This window comes from Rhinolophus ferrumequinum, chromosome 21 (genome assembly GCF_004115265.2).
Source record: "Rhinolophus ferrumequinum isolate MPI-CBG mRhiFer1 chromosome 21, mRhiFer1_v1.p, whole genome shotgun sequence".
Taxonomy (NCBI): Eukaryota; Metazoa; Chordata; class Mammalia; order Chiroptera; family Rhinolophidae; genus Rhinolophus; species Rhinolophus ferrumequinum.
Window position 1 is genome coordinate 15203090 of NC_046304.1, and position 21285 is coordinate 15224374.

Sequence of the window (21285 nt, forward strand, 5' to 3'; positions counted from 1 at the left end):
TCTACAGAAAGTAGTGACCTCTCTGCCACAGGAGGTGCTAAGTCATAGTAACATAATGACCATTAATCGGGGCTGTTATAAAAGTGACACATACATGAGGTGGACTAGATAACATCTAGGCCCTTTCTATATCTAAGAATTTTAAAAAATCAGAGACTTACTATTAAAATACTAGGAAAAAAAAAGCTGAACTATCACCATAACCCTCCTCAAGAGAAATCATAGACAAAAGGTGAAATATAATTTTTCTTTTTTGCATCTTTAATACCAAAAAGCCTCCAGTATAGCCTGAAATAAAGACCAGGAGCTTGTACCATAGTCCTTGTATCCCAAGGGATGGTTTCAAGTTTGTACTGAACAGCAGAGAGGAGCCCACATTCCGAGAAAAAGGTTAGAATAGGTCAGCCAAGTGCGTAGACCCTGGAGACACACCATATTGAAAACGCCGTTGCCCATCCTTCTTTCTAGAACTCTGGGAAAGATTACTCTTGAGAACCACTGTCCCCTCAGGGCACAGATGTAGAAGTGTGTAATGAGTCTCAACAATTACTCTGACTAAGACCTGAATGAACACGGGGAAATCATTTTTCAAGAGACTTTGTAACGTAGTGAATCATTCATACTTTTCTCTATCCTACTTCTGAGAGGAGGAAACTAAAGTACGCGTTTTCAGGCTCTATCCAGGACAAGTTCCTTCCATCCCTTCTGCTCCACAGTTGGGAACCTTGGGGTTCCTCTTTCCAAGCCATCCAAGTCCTGTCTCCTCTGCCTCAGGAACAGAAGACCCGCTCTCCAACATGCCTGCCCCCGAAAAAGAATGCTAATGGGTGCTGGCCCGTTGGCTGTAAACTTCCCATTTGTGGAAGAGGAGTGAAGGTCACGGGACCAAAGCCTTTTTGACAACATCTGAGCTGACTCCGCAGGTAGGGGCTGTGGACAGGGGAGAACAATCTCTATGCCAGTGATATTAAGGGACAGATAGCCAGCAACTGCACTACAGGCCTTATCCCTTTTGAGCCTCACAACAAGAGGTAAGTAGAATTATTTTGTCATTTTATCAAAAGAAAAAATTGGTGAACTGAGTTACCTAAAATCACACAGAGAAGGACTGGCAAAACTAGGACTCACACCTTAACTCCAGAACCCAGGTTCTCAAGATTGTGCAGACAAAACAGAGAGAGAGGAAAGGAGGAGAGAGGAAAGGGGAGAAAAGGGGAGGAGGAGGATCTCTCCTTGTAACAATGGTTATTCTTGGGCCATTATCCATGAAAACCAGATGAGGAAGGAGGAATTTTGATTTGGTTATGTCAGTCCTGAGCTCTCCACCTCATGAACTAATATTGTGTGTGTGTGTGTGTGTGTGTGTGTGTGTGTACATGCACTAGCACAAACCCATTTTCTTAGAGAGGAGCTGCTACTAGCCCACCTTGTATTCCCACATTCACAGTGTATGCTAACAGACCCCTTCAGAAAATTGTTATTTTTATTATCAAAACATAGATGGGGCAAAGTACTTGGACATTCCTTTGGCCTTGTCTGCTAACCACAATGGCAAGGGGATGTATTTGGCCTCTTATGTCCCCGGAAAATTGTCCTCAGCACTGCCACACTCGTGTGACAGATATCTCAGAGCACAAACACCTTCCAGGAAAGTGGATTTTAGCAGCCCAGCATTGCCTGGAACTCTGATTGATTCCAGTGAACTCAAGGCTCTCACTCTGTCTCTAGCATTCATGCTGATGCTTCTCCTGGCTTCTCTCTCCAGGGGGGGGACATATGGTTCTTTTAGCTCTCTCTTCAAGATTTCAGCAGAAATCATCTCTCCCTGTGACATTTAACACTGAGGATTCCAAAGTCCCTGTGCTCAGAAACTTCTCTGCTTCCCTGTCTGTTTCTCTCTCTCTTTATTTTTTAATGGCTGCATTTTTAAAGCATATGTTTAATTTAGCCATATAATCCATTTAAGATGTTATAAAATTTTTTTTAGTTTCAGATGTACAAAACAATGTAATAGGTAGACATCTACACCCCTCACAAAGTGATAACTCCCTGCTCTACCCCCTGCCTATCTACTACCCATCTGACATCCAGTATAGCTGTTACAATTCCATTGACTATATTTCCTATGTTTCATTGATTTAACCAACTACTTCTTTTCTGGTGCAGCTTTTTCTTATATTTATTAACTCTTTTTTTTTTTTAATCAACTTGTGATCATCCTTGCACCAGATTGTCATTGAAACTGCTGCCTTATTCACCAGCCCTTTTATATGCCCAAATGCTTGTATTACAAAAGGTTGCATATTTGTTGCCAAAAAGGGTAGTACAATTTACATCCACTATACTAATTTTTGGTATGTAACAAATCCAGTACAAAGGTTTTATGTTGGTTTAAAATTCTCCACATTATAACCCCAAACTTCTTTTCCAGGCTGATTTCCCACTTTTGTATGTTTTCTCCACTATTCCTTGTTAAATTTTGTTTTAATTTCGTTCAACCTCTTTTCTTTTATTAGTCGTAACAGCTTCTTCTCCTATGATTGATCTATTCTAACAAGTTGCCCACAGTTTCCTATTTGTGACCCTCTTACCAGTGTCTGGGACTCTTACATATTCTGAATACTAATGCTTTATTGATTCCTCTTTTGCGCCCATGATTTCTCTTTTCTCTTTCTTTATAGTCCTTTTCATGCCAATGTTTTAAATTTAAAATAGTCAAAGTGTAATACATTTTTCTTACTTTTTGTGTGTTTTGTGCTGGTTTAAAAAATTAGTTCCTTTCCTGATATCATAAACATATTTTCCTCTAATTATTTTCAGGTCTATTGAGATATAATTGACATATAATACTGTAAAATTTTAAGGATTACATGTTGATTTGAGATGTTTATATGTTCTTCTAAGTTTTTTGAAGTTTTGCTTTTCACAATGAATCCGTTAGGGATTATTTTTCAGTGTTATTTTTCATATATGGGTATCCCGTTGTTCCCATGCTCTTTACTAAATGGTCAGTCCATCCTTTCCCTGCCATTTCTAAACCAACTTATGTCATGTACCAACTGCTAATAAATGCTTAATCTGATGTCTCTCTAGTCTGTTACATACGTCTATTTTTCATTTCCTACGTCAGTACTACTCTGCTGTTTGAATTGCCATAGTAAATTATTTTGATACCTGATGGGGCCATTATTTTCTCCTCACTTTCTATCTTCAAGTTGTCTTAGCTTTTATTGGCTCCTTATTTTTCTGCCCGCCAAATTCCATGTTTAAAAGAAACCTGTAGTATTTTGATTGGGATTGCATCAAATTCATAGATTAATTGGAAGAGAACTGACATTTTTACCACAGTAACTCTTATCATTAACATTGCTTATCTTCATTTTCTGAGGTGTTCTTTTCTTGTCCTTCCTTCAATAAAGTCTTGTCATTTTTTAAATCAATTGGACCTCTTTTGTTAGAATTATTTCCAGATTCCTTAATACTTTTTATTGCTAGTGTGAGTCTTTTTCTTAAATTATATTTTCTAATTCATTATTGTTTAAGAACAAGAACAGTATTACTGTTATTAATATCGGTGTACATCAAACGAACCTGCTAATATCTCTGGAGATTCCCTTGGGAATTCTTGATTGACCTAGAGATTCCTTTGGGTTCTTTGTAGACAATCAGATTTTCTGTGAATTTTATTCTTTTGTTCTTTCCTTTCCAATTCTAATACAGCAAAAATTAATTCTAGTGTTATTTCACAAATAGGGCAATACTTCACGTGTTTTACACAGGGGACTCAAATTAGCTGTCTACTTCATACAGGCCTGTGGCCACATCTCCTGTACCAAAGGGGAATTACACACCAAACCCCGGCCTTTTGGGTCTTGTTTGTAGTTGGAAAACCCAAGGGCCCACAACAGCATCAGCTGTCTTACAACTCTTGCTCTGAGTATTCGTTTTGTTTCTCACACCTAAGTATTCCCATTTCTTTCTTTAAATTTGGCTACATGCATATTTTATTAGTTTTAAAATTTGTCTATTATTTGATGTTTTCATTGGAATGGGACCTATTGACATTGGCTTAGTCTGCCACATTGCCAAGAACCACTCCTCTAAAATATTACGCTTCCATGCCATACGAACTAACCATAGTCCCTGAGCCCTTTAGCTTTATTGAGCCCTCTTAACCTTAAGATATTATGATTCTGTACAAAGACAAGGAAAACTATTTCAAGAAAGAATACCAAATTCCTTCATGTTCAGAGATGGAAAAGCACATCATATTTGGGGAAAATATACTTAGATCTGTATCCCCCATGCCTAGCGTATAATTCACACATGTACAATTCGAGATATTGAGAATTAGTGATCGAATTAATTATTGAGTAGCATTCTCTTTAGAAAAAATAGTGAATTATTTAGGATATCCTGGACTACAGGAATACATACATCTCAAAATGCATAATAGTTTAAACAGAATAAAAGTTCATTTCTCTCCTATATAAGAGTCCCAGTGGGTATCCTTGGTGGTAAGTGGCTCTGCTGGGTGTAGAGAACTAAAGACACAAGCACATTTCACCTGTGATTTCCTCATCCCACTCAGCTTCCTGGTCATTTCCATCTAGTTGTCATGAGGACAAAAAGAGTATGGAGGAAGCTCAGAACTGGAACACATGGATGGGAGTAAAACTCAGTCACATGTCCACACCTCAGTACAAGGGAACCTGGAAATGTAGTCTAACGTATGTCCAGGAAGCAGAGAACAACATGGGTTTGGATGAGTAGCTAGTAGTCTCTGCCATAATTAATATGCCTCAAGTACAAGTGGATTAAAGAGGAGGGAATCTATACTCAAGCAGTTAAGGGAGTATTATAACATTTCAGGTAGAAAATGACAATGATCTAAGCTAAAGCTCTAGAAAAGTTGAATTAGTTAGGAATTGTTGGATTAGTTAGGAAAAGTTAAATTAGTTAGGAGTTCAACGTAGAAAAATTGAATTAGTTAGGAATTATTTTAAATGAAGAATCAACAAGATCAGATGTAGAAGTGAAGGATAAACTGGGTGAGTGTAGCTGTAAGCATCCCAGATATGGGGAACCCAAGAAATAAATCTTGATTTAAGTTAAGAACATAGAGTGCAAACTCATTGGTTCACATTATGAACAATATTTCACAATGATCTCTCTGGGGGTGATTAAAATAAAGTATGGTTTTCCTCCTCAAAAAAGCTTACAAACTACTTAGGTAGGAATGCACAGAGTAGGGAGTTTGTGCAGACATGTTGGCAGGATGCCTAAAGATAGAAATATGGGAAAAGAGACCTCAAGCCTACAGATATGGACCTAAGAGTTTATTACGCAGTAGTTGAAGTGACTCTGGAGTTGGATGAGTCACCAAAATAAATAATAAAGGAAAGAGAAGCCTGAAGAGAAAAGCTTTGCAATTATCTATATTAGAGAGTTTTCCAAAGAGATTAAAGTCTTCTTTGGGAATGGGATACTTGGGTAGAAAATTCAGTAGGATTGTTTTTGTTAGGGTGTCAGCCCTGTGGTCCTTGTGATTTATAATCTTTCAATGTCAGTGTCAATACCTGTTATTTCCTGGGATTTGGGATCATGATGAGTTTGGTCATTGGAACAATTCCTGATTCCAGGCTAGTCCTTACACTAATATAACCTTTGCACTGGAGTACTTTGTCAAAGACTCCAAAATGCTGTCCTTCCCAGGTCATGTGTAATGAAATTAGCATGTAACTCTGGCTTCTCCATTAAATTGTAAGGTCCCTCAGAGCAGAGACTATGCCTTACATGTTGAATAAATAGATTAACACATTTTATTTTTCACATTTTTTTTATTTTTCCATAAACCTTTCAAAGTATGAAGCACATGCAATATGAAAGTTAAGTATCTATTAATTGATTAAATGCTAGGTGTTTGAATGGTGGTGTTGGGATGGGGGAGGATGGGCAATTCTGATTCAAAGATTGCTCACTTCTTAGACATGAGTGTCCAGGGCTATCATTTAGTCCCACTGATGAACAAGGATATTTCCCCAAAATGTTGGCTTTCTCTGGATTTAGTAAACTCAGTTGTAGAGGTGGCTGATCACTTGAGACAAACTGTTGGGTAAGGACGATCATTATACACAGTAACTTCACTAATAATTCTGGATTCTTCTCCCCTGTCTTAATAAAGGAACCATGAGGGAAGAAAACCAGTCCTCTACCGTGGATTTCATCCTTCTGGGAGTTAGCGGTCAGCGGAAACAGGAAGATTTCTTCTTCATCCTTTTCCTGTTCATTTACCCCATCACACTGATTGGAAATCTGCTCATCATCTTGGCCATTTGCTCTGACATTCACCTTCACAAGCCCATGTATTTTTTTCTTGCTAACCTCTCCTTTGTTGACATCTTCTTCTCTTCTGTAACCATCCCGAAGACGCTGACCAACCATATCTTGAGCACCAAAATCATCTCCTTTGGCGGATGCCTAACCCAGATGTATTTCATGATTGCTTTGGGTAATACAGATAGCTATATTCTGGCTGCAATGGCATATGATCGTGCGATGGCCATCAGCCGCCCACTTCATTACACAACAATAATGAGCCCAAGGACTTGTGTCCTGCTAGTTGTTGGGTCTTGGGTGGTTGGAAATGCTAATGCCCTCCCTCACACTCTGCTTACTGCTAGTCTGTCCTTCTGTGGCAACCAGGAAGTGGCCAACTTCTACTGTGACATTACCCCTTTGCTCAAGTTGTCTTGTTCTGACACCCACTTTAATGTGAAGATGATGTATCTAGGGGTTGGTGTTTTCTCTGTGCCGTTACTATGCATCGTCATATCCTATGTTGGGGCCTTTTCCGTGGTCTTACGTGTTCCATCCACCAAGGGTGTGCTCAAATCCTTCTCCACCTGCGGCTCCCACCTCACAGTTGTTTCTTTGTTTTATGGGACAGTCATGGGCATGTATTTCCGTCCCCTGACTAGTTACAGTCTAAAGGATGCTGTGATGAGTGTAATGTACATGGCCGTGACCCCGATGTTAAATCCTTTCATCTATAGTCTGAGAAATAGGGACATGAAGGCTGCCCTGAGGAACCTGTTCAGCAAGAGAATCTCCTCATTACCAATGTGAGCTCATATTGGAGACTGCAGCTACTAACTAGGAGGCACTTGAAAATCTATCCCCAATGGCCTCCCCCTCCAAGAAGCCACCTTTTATATTTCCAGTTAGGAAGTCTTCTCTAAAATCACATAGCAAACAATTTATGAGACATCTTATTGAAATTACCACTCTGTACACATTAGTGTCCTTTGGCAGAATGGCAGCACTGGACTGTCGGGTTCATGTCCCAGCTGTTGTACTATTAGACTAATGTTGAAAAGGTCTGAGACTCAGCTGCTACATCTATATTTAGAAAAAATAACATCTGCCTATCACAGGATATAAGCATAATGATAATTCTTTATTTGAAGCGATAAATAACTAATCAAATATTAATTTTTATTGAACTATATCATGTTTAACTACCCCTACTATGCTTGCAATCTTCTGAGGGCAAGTCTTTATTTTAACATTTTTTTTTTACTAGTTTCAGGTGTACAAAACAATGTAATAGTTAAATATTTATCATTTATATCCCTCATGAGGGCAAGTCTTAATACATCACTGTACCTTTCATAATCTTGGTCTTATTAAGTGTATTCAATAATTCTTGGTGGAAAGTTAGATGAACAAATGAAAATATCAGTCTCTGAAATGTAATCTGAGAATTATCAGACATAATCAGATTAGACATTATTTAGCCATCCATTAAAATCTTTAATGGATCTGACCTGGGGAGATATTGTTGTTTTTGCTATATTGTGGATTAAACTAGACTGTTTCTAAAAAGCATATGACTCTCCCTAAAATCTTACTAAAATGTTACTCATCAATAGAGTTGTTGCATTTTTCAATAATAAATTTTCTGATTTAATTAATACAGAAGTGCTGATTTAATTAATTGTAATATGAAATAGAGCTACAGAGACAAAAAAACTTGGATCCCAAATAATAAGTGAAGAAAGAAGAGAAGTACTGAGAATAATGTGACCATGTTTCTCCAGCACGGCCAGGGAAGAGGAGACTTTTATTCTGGATGACCAACCCTGATTATGTAGGTGATATTCACCAAAACAGAGGCAGTTAATCCAGCAGGTCACTAAATACCCATTAAGGAACTCCATTACCTATAATTTGATTCTGTCATGAGAAAATTATAAACTTTTTCAAAATATTAATAAAATATAAATGATTGGGGCAGCCGGTTAGCTCAGTTGGTTAGAGCCCGTGCTCTTAACAAGTTTGCCGGTTTGATTCCCACATGGACCAGTGAGCTGCACCCTTCACAACTAGATTGAAGGACAATGACTTGACTTGGAGCTGATGGGTCCTGGAATAAACACAGTTACCCAAAATATATTTTATATACATATATATATAATATATTTTGGGTAACAAAATATATATATATATAAATTTATATACATAAATCATTTATATATATAAATGATTGTCCTTAAATATCATATTTCCAAACAGCATAACATTTTGAAGAGGCTGATTGAATGTATCTTAGAACAGTGTGCAAGTTGTTTTGTTATCTACTATTTTTAACTGCCAGTAAAAATAAATACAAAATTATTATCTTATACAGATAATTCATATTGCCAAGAATTTGTCCATGAATGTTGGAAGATGACATAATTCATCTTTTGATGCAATTTGGGTCTCTAAAATACCTAGGATGAGAACTATGCCAATTATCTTCTTTTTAAGCAAAAAGGATTTGATTACAAATGCATATAAATCTGTGTGAATGAATGACCAGATCATGGAAAAAATGAAGGTACCTCGGGCTGGAGGAATCCAGGGCGGTCACCTTAACATCTGGTGCGGCAACCTCAACTCCCAGCATTTCAAAACCTACACAATGAGCATAAACGGCCAACAAACTGCCCTCCAGGACCGCTGCAAAACCAATGCCAAGTCGACGGGTCCAGCCCGCAAGTCACTGCCAAAAGCGCATCCGCAGCCCGTGCCCCGAGGAGCCCCGGGCAGACTGCACAGGGATGCAGCGGTTACCTCTCCCCGCCGCCCGATCCTCTCTCGAAGTCCCAAGTACCAGGTCAGCACAGGCGAACGCCGCAGGCAGTGGTTGTGATCGGGGTCGGAGCCTGGTGGAAGCGGTGCCCCATGGACGCCCGGGCTCCGGACTCGCTGGCGGGCTGGGCCGGCCGGGGGTGGGGAGCGCGCCCGCTGCCGCCGCCGCCGCAGGTCTCCCGCGGCCTCTCTCGCCGCTCCGCCCCCGCGGGCTCTGAGCACTTAGCACTTGGCCCGCCGCGAAGGCTGGACACTGCCAGTTCTCTTTTCTCCCTGTGTTACCGCCGCGGCCAGGCCAGCCGGGGATGTCCGAAACCCAGGGACTTTCCACTCGGCAGGTCACCGGACCTGCAATGTCGCGGGCCGGCTCGCAGCGGCGCAGCGATCCAGCGGCAGAGTGGCGCCGCCCGGTGCGGTCCGGACTGCTCCGGACTGTGGCACCCCCCACCCCGAGAAACTCCTGCGCCGCGCCCCGGGGTGTCCCCGCGTGAGTCACCTGGGTTATGGGAACTGTAAATGAAGTAGGTTTTTTTTCAGTCGTTCTTCAGAAAAGCAACTGTGGAGAACAAGCAACTGTGGAGAACAAATAAAAAAAGAAAACCCTAAAAAACAAACAAACAAACAAAAAAAGATGTACCTCATTTATGGAATTTTCAAAGTTGGCCAATGAAAACATTACATACATTTATTCTATCTCTCCTCATGAGCATGTAAAGATTGGGAATCTGTTTTGTTCACTGCTTTATCTTCAGCACTCAGGCAGTGCTGACATAAAGTAACTACTTAATAAATTTTTATTAAATTAATAAATGAATCCTGCAACATTATGTTTAAATATGGAATGCAACAAGGTTAATTTTCTTGTTATGGATCAACTCAAGAAAGCCAAATGATATGAGATATCTAAATTATTTCCCATAGTGAAATATTAAGTGCCAAAGGATAGTATAAAAAAGCTGAGGATGTAAACTCTTAGAAGATTTCCAAACCAATTAACTGTTCTATCAATCTGACATTATTCTCTGTTTACATTTAAACAAGAGAAGTTGGCCTCCCCTACTGTATTTCCTACAATAATAATAAGAATCGATATGTTTATGCCTTTAAATGCAAATAAAAATCATTACACCTATATATCAAATCATGGTCTCAGCCATCTCTCTCTGATTCTGTCAAACATGCTGTCCCGGAATAATTTTGACACTATAATTTAAATTACTTCATATACCAATGCCCAGGGATGGACTAAGTCTAGAAAAGTGTTTATATCTGGGAGCTCAGTTCAGGACAGTAAGGCTCCATTCAGGAAACAGAAATCACATCTGGTATTTTTAAACCGAGACGACTTAATACAGGGAGGTAGATATATAGGTGTGTCCTAAAAGAGACTAAAGGAGAAAAAAGACAATATCAACGTACCCCAGAATTATAAACTGCAAGAAGAAGTTACTTGCCCTCATCACAAAAGGGAAATATGGTGTTACCAGGACCTAGGAGCTCAGAAGAGGTATGATCACATATCTAACGCTCAGATCTCTGAGAGGAGCTGCTGCCACTTGGTCTTCACCTGCTGAGGTGACACAAGCTTTCATTCCTGGAGGGTGTGAGTCCTCCATAGTACTCCCCTCGGGGGGGGGGGGGGGGCTTGCTGTAGCTGCTAATAATCTCTGTTATTGGATATGGAAGTATAAGAGGCATGCCAGATGCCGTTCTACACATGGTCCTCCTGACCCCATCCCATTGTGTAGCAGGAACAAAATGTCCTTGGTAATTGGCCCGTCACTCCAGCCAGTAGAGAAATCTCTCTTTTTCTCAATGGCCCACAGAGATACTACATGTGACTGAATCTTAGTTACATAATAGTAATATTTTAAAATGTAAATCCCAAAAGATTATTATTGATACCCTTTTATAAGGTTATAAACAGCTAAAGAAACCAAAAGATAAACTTTCTGGGAACAGATATATATGTAATAAAAATGCATTAAACACAAAAGCAAGGAGAAAATGAGCATAGAATTCAGGATGAGAAGAAATTCCAGAGCGGAGAGTCAGGAGAATGCAACTGGGGTTACAATGTAGTTAGATGTTAAGTTATTATTAAAGACCTAACCTTGAGGTTGCATGGTAGGTCTAGGGGTATTTACAATATTATCTAGATAGATGATAGACTAGTGATAGATAGATAGATAGATAGATAGATAGATAGATAGATAGATAGATAGATAGATAGATAGATAGATAAACAGCTCTGTGTGAAGCAATGATGAGAGTTTGTGTTGAATTAAGATTCAACAGAGAGAGAGAAGAAAGGGAGCAGGGAAGAGTGGTGAGACCAGGAGGTTCATTAGGAAACTCTAAAGAATCTAAAGAGCTCTAAAGAATTTAGAACAATCTGAAAAACAGTGAATATATAAAGACCTAGATGCCAAGGTAATGTGGAAAAAGAAACAATAGAACGTGGTAATTAGTATGAAAGTAGCAAGCAAGCAGGTGTCCTCTAGGTTTTGAGGCTGAGCCACTAAAAGAAAAATGATGTCTGTAATGAAAATAGTGAACAAGAGTGGAATTTAAAAAAAATTAGTTCCTTTTGGGGCATGTTTTCAAGGAAGTATCCAAATAAATAGTAGAATGAGAGATATGAAACTTTAGAATAAAATTAACAGAGCGTGGATCAGAGTGGAGTTGATAAATAAAGTTATGAAATGGATGAAGTCATCTAAGAATATGAGACTAAAGCCTGAGACTCTTGTGAAATGACTAAATTTTAAGAAAGGAGGCCGTGATGCAGAATGAGGATTCCAGTTGGGGAAGTAAAACAAGTACAATCTAGAATTGATATCAAGCTATGTTTGTCTCCTTTTTTTTTATCAGCCAAAGCACATAGCAGAGTGTATTGTCACAGTAATTTGGAGTGGGCATGCAATTGAACTATAATATATGAATTACACAATATAAAACATGTATGTTAAAATGTATATATACACTGTATAAAATATAAATAAGAAAGGAGTTTCATTGTATCTTTTTATTTTTATACTCATATATTTGAAATATTATATAATAATAAGTTTAAATAAATATTATAAATAGTGGGGAAAATGATGGTCTTCCAGAGTAACCAATAAAATTACTCCTGGACTTTAGGCATCATCCTTGACACTTCTTGCTCTGCCTCCTCACCCATCTCCATCCTATAAGTCACCACAGTATGGGATTTCATCACGCTGCTCAGAATGGTACACAATTTAAAACGTATGAATTGTTTATTTCTGGAATTTTCCATTTAATGTATTTAGACCAAGTTGACCACGGGTAACTGAAACTGCAGAAAGTGAAACTTCAGATGGCAGAGGGAGGCTACTGTATTTGATATTTTTTTATAATTCCTGTTTAATTTATTTGTTGCCTTCTTAGTTATTCCTCTTTGACTTGTTTTTCATTTGTTACTGGGGATTTCAACATACATCTTAACTTTTTGCAGTCCATTTGCACTTAATGCCATACCACTTCATAGAAAATGCAGAATTCTTGCATTTATGTAGTTCCATTTATTCTTCCACCAGCCTTTTGCTATAGTTGTCATATATATGACATCTACATACATTACAAGTGGCCAAATCAATGTTATAGTTTTTCTTTAAATAATCATACGTATTTTAAAGAAATTAATAAGAAAACATCGACTTTTATATTTGCCTAGACATTTACTATTTATAACACTCCTCATTTCTTCTTAAAAATCCAAATTTTTATAGGATATTACTTCCCTTAAGCCTGAAGCATTTTCTTTAAGTATTTCTTATTGTTTTGTTCTTTTGGCAAATAATTCTCTTAGTTTTCTTTTATCTCAAAATTATTTTCATTCTTGAAAAGTATTTTCACTGGATATAGATTCTGGGTTGATGGTTTGGGTTTTGTTTGTTTGTTAGCACTTAAAGATATTTTCTCCTGTCTTCTTGCCTCCTTTATTTCTTCTGAGACTACACAGTAATTTAAATCATTGTTCTTCTATATATAAAGTGTCATTTTCTCTGGCTGCTTTCAGAATATTCTCTTTATCTTTATCAGCAGTTTGACTAAAATGTGCCTATGTGTACTTTTCTTTGAATTTATCCTATTTCAGTTTCACTGATCTTCTTGAATCTGTAGGTTTATGTCTTCTATATATTTGGGGAAATGTTGGTCATAATTTTTCTTCCTAATTACCTCCATTCTCTGCTTCCTAGACTGTAATTACAAATATATTAAACTTTTAGACACTGTCACACTTGTTCCTAAGGTTCTGTTAATTTGTGTTCAATAATTTTTCCCTCTGGCTTCAGATTATAGAGATTTATTTATCTTCAAGTTCTCCTACTCCCTCTGCCATCTCAATTGTGTAATTAAGGCTAGTCAGAGTATTTGTATTTCACATAATTGTAATTTTCAGTTCTAGACTTTCTATTTGGTTCTTTCTATAGTTTTAATTTTTCTACTGAGATTTCCTATAATTTTTTTCATTGATTGCATATTTTTCTTTACTTCACGGAGTACAGTTATAATAGTTGCATTAAAAGCTTTATTTGACAATTCTAACATCTAAATTATCTCATGGTTGGTCTCCACTGAACGTCTTTTCTCATGAGAATGGCTCTTGTTTTCCAGTTTCTTCATATGTCCAGTAATTTTATTGATTCCTGGACATTGTGAATATTATATTATGCAGACTTTGGGTTATATAATACTTTTCCAAAATGTCAGGGTTTGTTTGTTTACTTGTTTGTTTCAGCAGGCACATAACGTGGCTGAAATCAAACAAAAAACTCTTCCTCTTGGGCAACAGTTCAATTCTCAGTTCAATTCTATTATCCTTAGCTCGAATCTGTTACATGCACGATTGGTTCAGGGCTCATTAAGATGAGGAAACTGGGGCTTAAAGAACTTATGAAACTTGTGCAGGTTCACACAGCTGGAATTCAGTCCCAGACTATCTGACTTCAATCTTTAGATAACTTGCAAGATGCTATACATCTCTAGGTAGAGGACTGAGGAACAAAAGATAAAGGGGGGCTTTGGAGATGCTAATCTGGTCAAATTGAGGAAACATGGGTTAGGTATGGGCTCTCTTTATGTTCTGCCTCTCTAGATTCTAAGAAAAGAGGAAGTGGTATAGGAAGAAGAACTCATTACAGATATTTTTTGAGCTCCAACACCTTCATTGCTGTCTTCCCAATTACGGTCCATTCAGCTGTGCCAGTTGCCATTCCACTTTGATCAATGGATTGTGAGTATCAAATACCAATGTTCCAAGCTGTGTTACATGTTCTTCTTATAGGATTAATTCACTCTTTTCCTTTTGCTCACAGTAGAAAAGAAATTAAATTATATATATATTAATTATATATTAATAATATATTATTATATATATTATTTTTAGTATGGAATTATGTGGTTGTTATTGTGTTCAATAAAATGAAATTGTATATTTAAATCATTGGACTACTGATTTAAGGTTATATCAGGCCAGCAGTTCTAGAACACACAAGAAATTGGCCATTGTCCCAAAGAGACCCCCCAAAATAAGCCATACTCCCAGGTCTCCCATATGCTATGCTTCTTTATTCTCTGTGTCCTTGATTAGATAAACTTGGGGAAGAGGTGCTATTATGAGACCATTTCTACAGGAGAAAGAAGAGATTCCATTTGCTGATTGTCATTTCAGCTTTCACCTGCCCCATAGATCTGCTCATACAACATCTACAAGGGTAGGGTTCAGGTTGCACCTGCCATGATAATTAATGCCCAGCTTCTTACCCTGGATCTCCCCAGCTCAAAGAAGGCATATATAGCGCAAGTGGGGCTAACCTGCACTAACCTGAACTAGGATTTTCATGTCTAGACGACAAGATGGTAAAGTACTCTCTGAGTCCGAAAGTGGTTCACCTCATCTGGTCTTTTTTCATGATGCTGAAGGCCACTGTTTACAACCCCCTGAAAAGTTCCAGGGGGAAAATCACAAGACTAAATGAAACAACCAAAGCTTGCTTTGTTACTTTTCTAGTGAATGCAATGCTAGGATCCTGCTAGGACCACAGAGATGTCATAGACAGGTCCCTAATGCCTTAGCCTCTCTTGGACCAGCTCACAGCAGGGACACAGCCCTGGATTCTCTATCCTCTTGGGTTTTGGGTACTTCACAGAATTAATTATCTTCAATTTAACAGATCTTGAGGCTGGTCCAACCGACAGCTAAGAATAGCAGAACCTTAATTCTAAGGGTGCTGATGAAATGACAAGAATGTATTTCTCCTGGGTTCTATGAACAAGTAAAAGGGGCAGACACTAGCAGCAAATTCTAAAATAAATAGAGAAGGGACACTGTGTGTCTGTCATTAGGCTCTATGTGTGCTGTGAATGCAGCTTCCCAGGATGACATATGCTGGCATGAGCCTACTCTTAACCTGGTTCTCTTGTCCCTTTTTCTCAGAATGGACAAAAATAAGTTCTCTAATACTGTAAGGCAAAAAGGGGAAACTGAGCAGACACAGTGATGACAAAAATTATTATTCGATATATCCAGAGCAGGAAGCAAATTTCCTTTTGGTGCCTTTAAAAGAAGTTCCTGTCACCTTCTTCTGGCCATCCAGTGGGAGAGAAGCATGTGAAGCAGACAGAAGCCTGCCAGTAGCACCCTCGGCAACTGGTAAGAACAACAGGGTAAGTAGTAGGATGGAGGATACATGACTCCATTTTGCTTCATTTTTCTCCCTCTTTCGCCTCTGCCCATCTCACTCTGTGGTCAGTTGGGAGCACATCTTTCACAGATAGTCCTGTAACAACATTGATGATACTGGGCTGTTTTAGTGGCTAAAGAGGCAGAGACCCAGGTCTTTAAAATCTTACAGACAACGAGAGTCATATGAGTGTGCTATAAGGAGAACAGAGAACAGGAATCAACAGTGACTTCTCTTCAAATAGGTCTATGAGATGATCCCTTTCATTCAACCTCCAGCCTCTTTAGGAGACACATACACACTCACACACCCACACACACACAAATACACGAACGTGTACACTCATGACCCCACACTGCATTAAGGCATTAAAGGCCCCAAATTTCTCTGCTATTTATGGAATCTCCAGAAGAGAGAAGCTGCATTATTCTGCATTGTCTTTCATTTTATACATTTTATGAGCCCATGGTTTTGTTTGGGGAAATGTTTTCCTTAATTTATTTTTCAATAAGTAGTACATTCACTCGGCTTAAATGTCTCACTATATTGTACACCTGAAACTAATGTAATCATTATAAGGTTGTCTACCAACTATACTTTAAAAGGAAAAACACCAATGAGACTTAAAAAAAATGTACTAAAAGGTAAACATAAAAATCTCCTTCCCTCTCCTGTGCCTCATCCACCCAATTCCCATACCTCTAACAAGTAATCACTGTTATTGGTTTCCTGTTTATTCTTCCAGAGATTTTCAACAAACATACTAGTCAACAAAGTATATATATTATCTGGAGAGATGGGGTTAAAATGTTTATATCTGGAATGAATATGGGAATAGGAGTTTGAAACATGTCCTGACCACTCAGTCCCATTCCCCCCACACCACCACCACCTTATTCCCTGTTTTTAACCTTATTACTTTTACTTCTTTCCTCTGGATGCTTGTTCCTCATCAGTGGAACACACGGGTTCTCTAAATTTCATTTCTGTTTTCAACTTGAACCTGAGTGCAGAAAGCATCCAAGTTAAGTTCACTGAAAATTATCATCAACCACAGAAAATGTATGTGCTAAACAGCACATAGCTAATATAAAATATAAGAACAAATTTGTTTTGAGTTGTAGGAGTTATAGTTCATAATAAGCCTGGAAAAATGTCCACTGTCCCCATATGAAAAGGACAACACACTGAATGAGTTTTATGTTTCAATAAAGTACTAGGTATTCACATGGCAAAAGATAGCCTAAACATTGGTACTAAACAGTAGCAAATGGGAAAAGAAAAGAGGAAGTAAGGTCTCTGGTCTGTAACTCAGGGAGCTAAAAGGGAAAGCGGTGGGTAACTAGGGCTGAGGGTTCTGTGTCTGCTGAGTCAGAAATGGTCAAGAGACAAAATTCTGGGGCCTTTTTGATCTGCCATAAGTCAATGAGAGACCTCCTGCTCTGAGTGAAGGAGAGGTGACAGTCAGCTCTGGGCAGTGGAAAAAGCAATGGCTGTTGAGGCCCAGGAACCACAGACATGACTGTACTCAGAAGAAACGTTAGGAAAGATGTACTAAAGCAGCCATGTACAAATACGCACTGAGCCCCACACTACACCTAGAGCTAGGTCTTTGGGGTATGGGGTATACAATGTCTAATAAACACAGCCCTGAGTAGTGTAGGAACTCTTGGGAGAAAGTGGAGGAGCCACCATCATTATGATCACATTTTGGCCAATTGCACACAAGTGGGCAACCTTGGGGATTTCAGCTGCTGGCAGACAAAGTATGGTGATTTATGGAGAGACCATGTGGAGCGTGGAGAGCACAAGTCTTGGAATTAAATGATTGAGACTAGATCCAGTTCTACCCATGCTGGATGTGATTTAAGGCTTAGTGATTACTTATTCATTTTTCTATTGGGGGCATGTCCTTTACTTATTAATTAAAATTATTTATTACTCTTTTAAGAATGTTAATTCTTTCTATAATGTATGTTAAAAGAGCTTCCAACTTTTTGCTTGCCTTTTTACTTTGTGTGTGATCTTTTCCTTTAAAGGGAGAAGTGTTTTTTTGTTTGTTTTTTTTTTAAAGGGAGAAGTTTTTAATTTCATTTGATTAAACCAATTTTTTTCCTTCATCGTTGCTTCCGTTCCTTTTAGTTAGAAGTGCTACCCTTGTCCTGAGATCAAATTGTTATTGTGCAATATTTTCTTGCAGTTGCTTTATAGCTCTATCTGTAGATATAATGCCTTAGCAACCTGAAATTTATTCAGTAAACACTGTGAGGTGTGACTCTAAGTTAATTTTCCCCCAAAGACTTAACCAACTCGTCCCTGCACCATTGATTACATCCGTCTTCCCTTTCCTACCAATGGGCAACATCACCTTTGCAGACCAAAATCTGATATATATACGATGCACTGTTTCTGGGCTTCCTATTTTTTTTTCCTTTGTTGGGTTTTTTAATGAGAGAGTAGCAGCGTGCAGCATGAGCTGGGGTATCTACATCCAAGAAGAAGGTAGTTTGGTGAGAGATACTCACGGTCAGTAAGAGAATAACACACAGATGCCACTATTGTCTGGTGAGTAGTAATTTCAGTGGTGCAGTTGGGGCTGACAGATTTGTAGGACCTGTTTAACCTCGGAGGGAAAAAAGTAGCACAGGAGAAAACTGATTCTTTGGGTTAATTCCTCAGCTGAAACACTATTCCATACCCAGAATTTCACTTAGGAAGAGTGTATCTGTTTTGTTTAACATCTTTATGCCTCTATAACCATAATGTTAACTACGTATTCCTATGGCAAGCACTCCATTACCTCAAAGCTATTAAAATTATGCTGATGGTAACCACTTTAAGCACCTCTTGTAATTGCAGAAGTCAAATGTGACTTGTATTCATCTTTTGTTATCGGTATATATTGAATATTAAAATTTTAATACAGTGTTTTGCTTTCTTAAAATGTGTATACATTTTTTGGCCATATATATGTGTATATTCACGGGATGTGGAGTACAGCATAGGGAATAGAGTCAATGGATTGTAACAGCTGTATACGATCTCAGAGAGGTAGTAGATTGGGGGAGGGAAGTTATCACTTTGTGTCCACTACATTGTTTTGTACACCTGAAACTAAAAAAAAAAAAAAAAAGAAAAAAAAGCAAACAAAAAAACACCTCTCTCCCATTCCAAACAAACCTTTGGTTTCCCATGGTACCAAGCAGTTATTTGCAAATATTCAGTTAAACTATATGAAACTGCCATTTTTATAGGTCCCAAGCAGTTAAATATTGGAGATTTCCTATAGATTCCACCTCATACTAGAAGATCGACGTTGGAATACTGCATAATTTTCAGAGTTCACAATCCAGGGCTTATCAGCTTCATTCAATTAACCCGACCTGCTGCTCACAGACAAATGGGATGGGAAAACCTGACCAGCATCTCAGAATTTTTCCTCCTGGGGCTCTCTGAGCAGCCAGAACAGCAGGAGGTTCTCTTCGGGCTGTTCCTGTCCATGTACCTGATCACCGTAGCCGGCAACCTCCTCATCATTCTGGCTATCGTCACCGATGCGCAACTCCACACTCCTATGTACTTCTTCCTGGCCAACCTCTCCCTCGCTGATGCCTGCTTTGTGTCCACCACAGTCCCCAAGATGCTGGCAAACATATGGATCCAGAATCAGGCCATCTCCTACGCAGGGTGCCTATCACAGCTGTATTTTTTCATGCTGTTTGTGATGCTGGAGGCATTCGTCTTAGCTGTCATGGCCTATGACCGCTATGTGGCCATATGCCACCCACTCCATTACATCATGGTCATGAGCCCGGGGCTCTGTGGTCTCCTAGTGTCTGCTTCTTGGACGGTGAACGCCCTCCATTCCCTCCTGCACACACTCTTGATGAATAGACTGTCCTTCTGTGCAGACCATGAGATCCCCCACTTCTTCTGTGACATCAACCCCCTCCTGAGTCTGTCCTGCACAGACCCCTTCATCAATGAGCTAGTAATCTTCACCATCGGGGGTCTCGCAGGCCTGGTTTGTGTGCTTTGTCTGATTATCTCTTACGCGTATATTTTCTCAACAATCCTGAAGATCCCCTCAGCTCAGGGCAAGCGGAAAGCCTTTTCTACCTGCAGCTCTCATCTCTCCGTGGTCTCCCTATTCTTTGGGACATCCTTTTGTGTTTATTTCAGTCCCCCCTCCACCCGCTCGGCACAGAAAGGCACAGTGGCATCAGTGATGTACACAGTGGTAACTCCAATGCTGAATCCCTTTATCTACAGTTTGAGGAACAAAGACATCAAGTCTTCCCTGAGGAAACTAATTTGGGTTAGGAAAATTCATTCTGCTCAGTGGTACTGACTTCACATCCAACATAAGGGTCTCCACCCAATGGCACTCCCCACAATTAAATGGTGAAGAGGGAGAGAGGGAGAGAAAGTGGAGACCTCACTTCCAGGACCTGTGATGTGAACTTGAAATATTCATGCCTCGGTGGGGACGCCCCATGTCTGTGAAGGCCCTATGCTGAAAGAACAAAAACTGGGACTGCAAAGGAGTTGATGGAGTCTTTAGTTACTAAAGACTTTTAGACCTACTGCAATAGTTTACCAAATATCTAAGACCCCCATTCTCCCTCACATCTTAAATTTCATGTGAAAACATCATTTTCACCTTTAGGGAAACTCCTTCCACGTCAGTTTCATCTTCACAGCCCCAATGCTTACCACTTGGCATAACGCCTGACATCATTAATATGTGCCACACAACACTGGCATAATTGCAATCATAAAGTTAGGGGCCAGGAAAGAATGATTTTTATGGACAGTTCATCATCTCTTACCTGAATGATTGACATGCCCTTCTAGAAGTTCTCTGGTCCCCAGTCTCTCCCCATTCAATCTATTCTTCACACCACAATCAGATTAATCTTCATAGAATACGGTTATATTACCCTGACTGCCACCCTATAAAAAATCTCCAGTGGCTTTATACTGCCTGCAGAATAAAGTTCAAATTATTCATCTTAGCATTCAGGTCCACCATCACCCGTTCATAACTTATATGGTCCACAGTTAGCCCACTGTCCTGTATTTCTCCCAAGATCAACTCAGGCCAACATCTTCATAATACATTGATTATCGTTGATGGTTACCAAAAAGCTGACTCAGTAAAAGTTGTTGGAAAGACAAGTCAGTAAAAGTTGGGGCAAATATACGATCATGTACAATAAGGTACACCATAATCAATTAAGTTCTATAAGAAAATAAAAACTATTACTGGGTACTATTTTCCATTCTTGTCTGTTTCCCTTTAAGTGTCTGGTTGCCTGCTGCAGTGACACAGGTTGTGATGACTGAAGATAATATCTCGCCAGTGGAAGTCACTTGTTGATAGCCAGATCACCTGTTCCCTGTTTACCTTACAATAAAAAGTAGTGCA

At 39.0% G+C, this 21285-nt stretch overlaps 2 protein-coding genes across 2 annotated transcripts; both read left to right on the forward strand.

Annotated features, from left to right (window-relative positions):
* Positions 1 to 6189: 6189 nt before the first annotated feature.
* On the forward strand, positions 6190 to 7128 carry LOC117012888 (olfactory receptor 1A1). Its single transcript, XM_033089377.1, has one exon. The coding sequence runs from the start codon at positions 6190 to 6192 to the stop codon at positions 7126 to 7128; it is 939 nt and encodes a 312-aa protein (XP_032945268.1).
* A 12027-nt stretch (positions 7129 to 19155) lies between these two features.
* Positions 19156 to 20214, forward strand: LOC117013789 (olfactory receptor 1G1). The gene has a single exon (XM_033091250.1). It carries the CDS (start codon positions 19255 to 19257, stop codon positions 20203 to 20205), a length of 951 nt encoding a protein of 316 aa, XP_032947141.1. The 5' UTR covers positions 19156 to 19254; the 3' UTR covers positions 20206 to 20214.
* Positions 20215 to 21285: the final 1071 nt, after the last annotated feature.

Excerpts from the sequence above, each read along its gene's own strand:
- LOC117012888 (XM_033089377.1), top strand. The coding sequence starts at position 6,190 with ATGAGGGAAGAAAACCAGTCCTCTACCGTGGATTTCATCCTTCTGGGA.
- LOC117013789 (XM_033091250.1), top strand. The coding sequence starts at position 19,255 with ATGGGATGGGAAAACCTGACCAGCATCTCAGAATTTTTCCTCCTGGGG.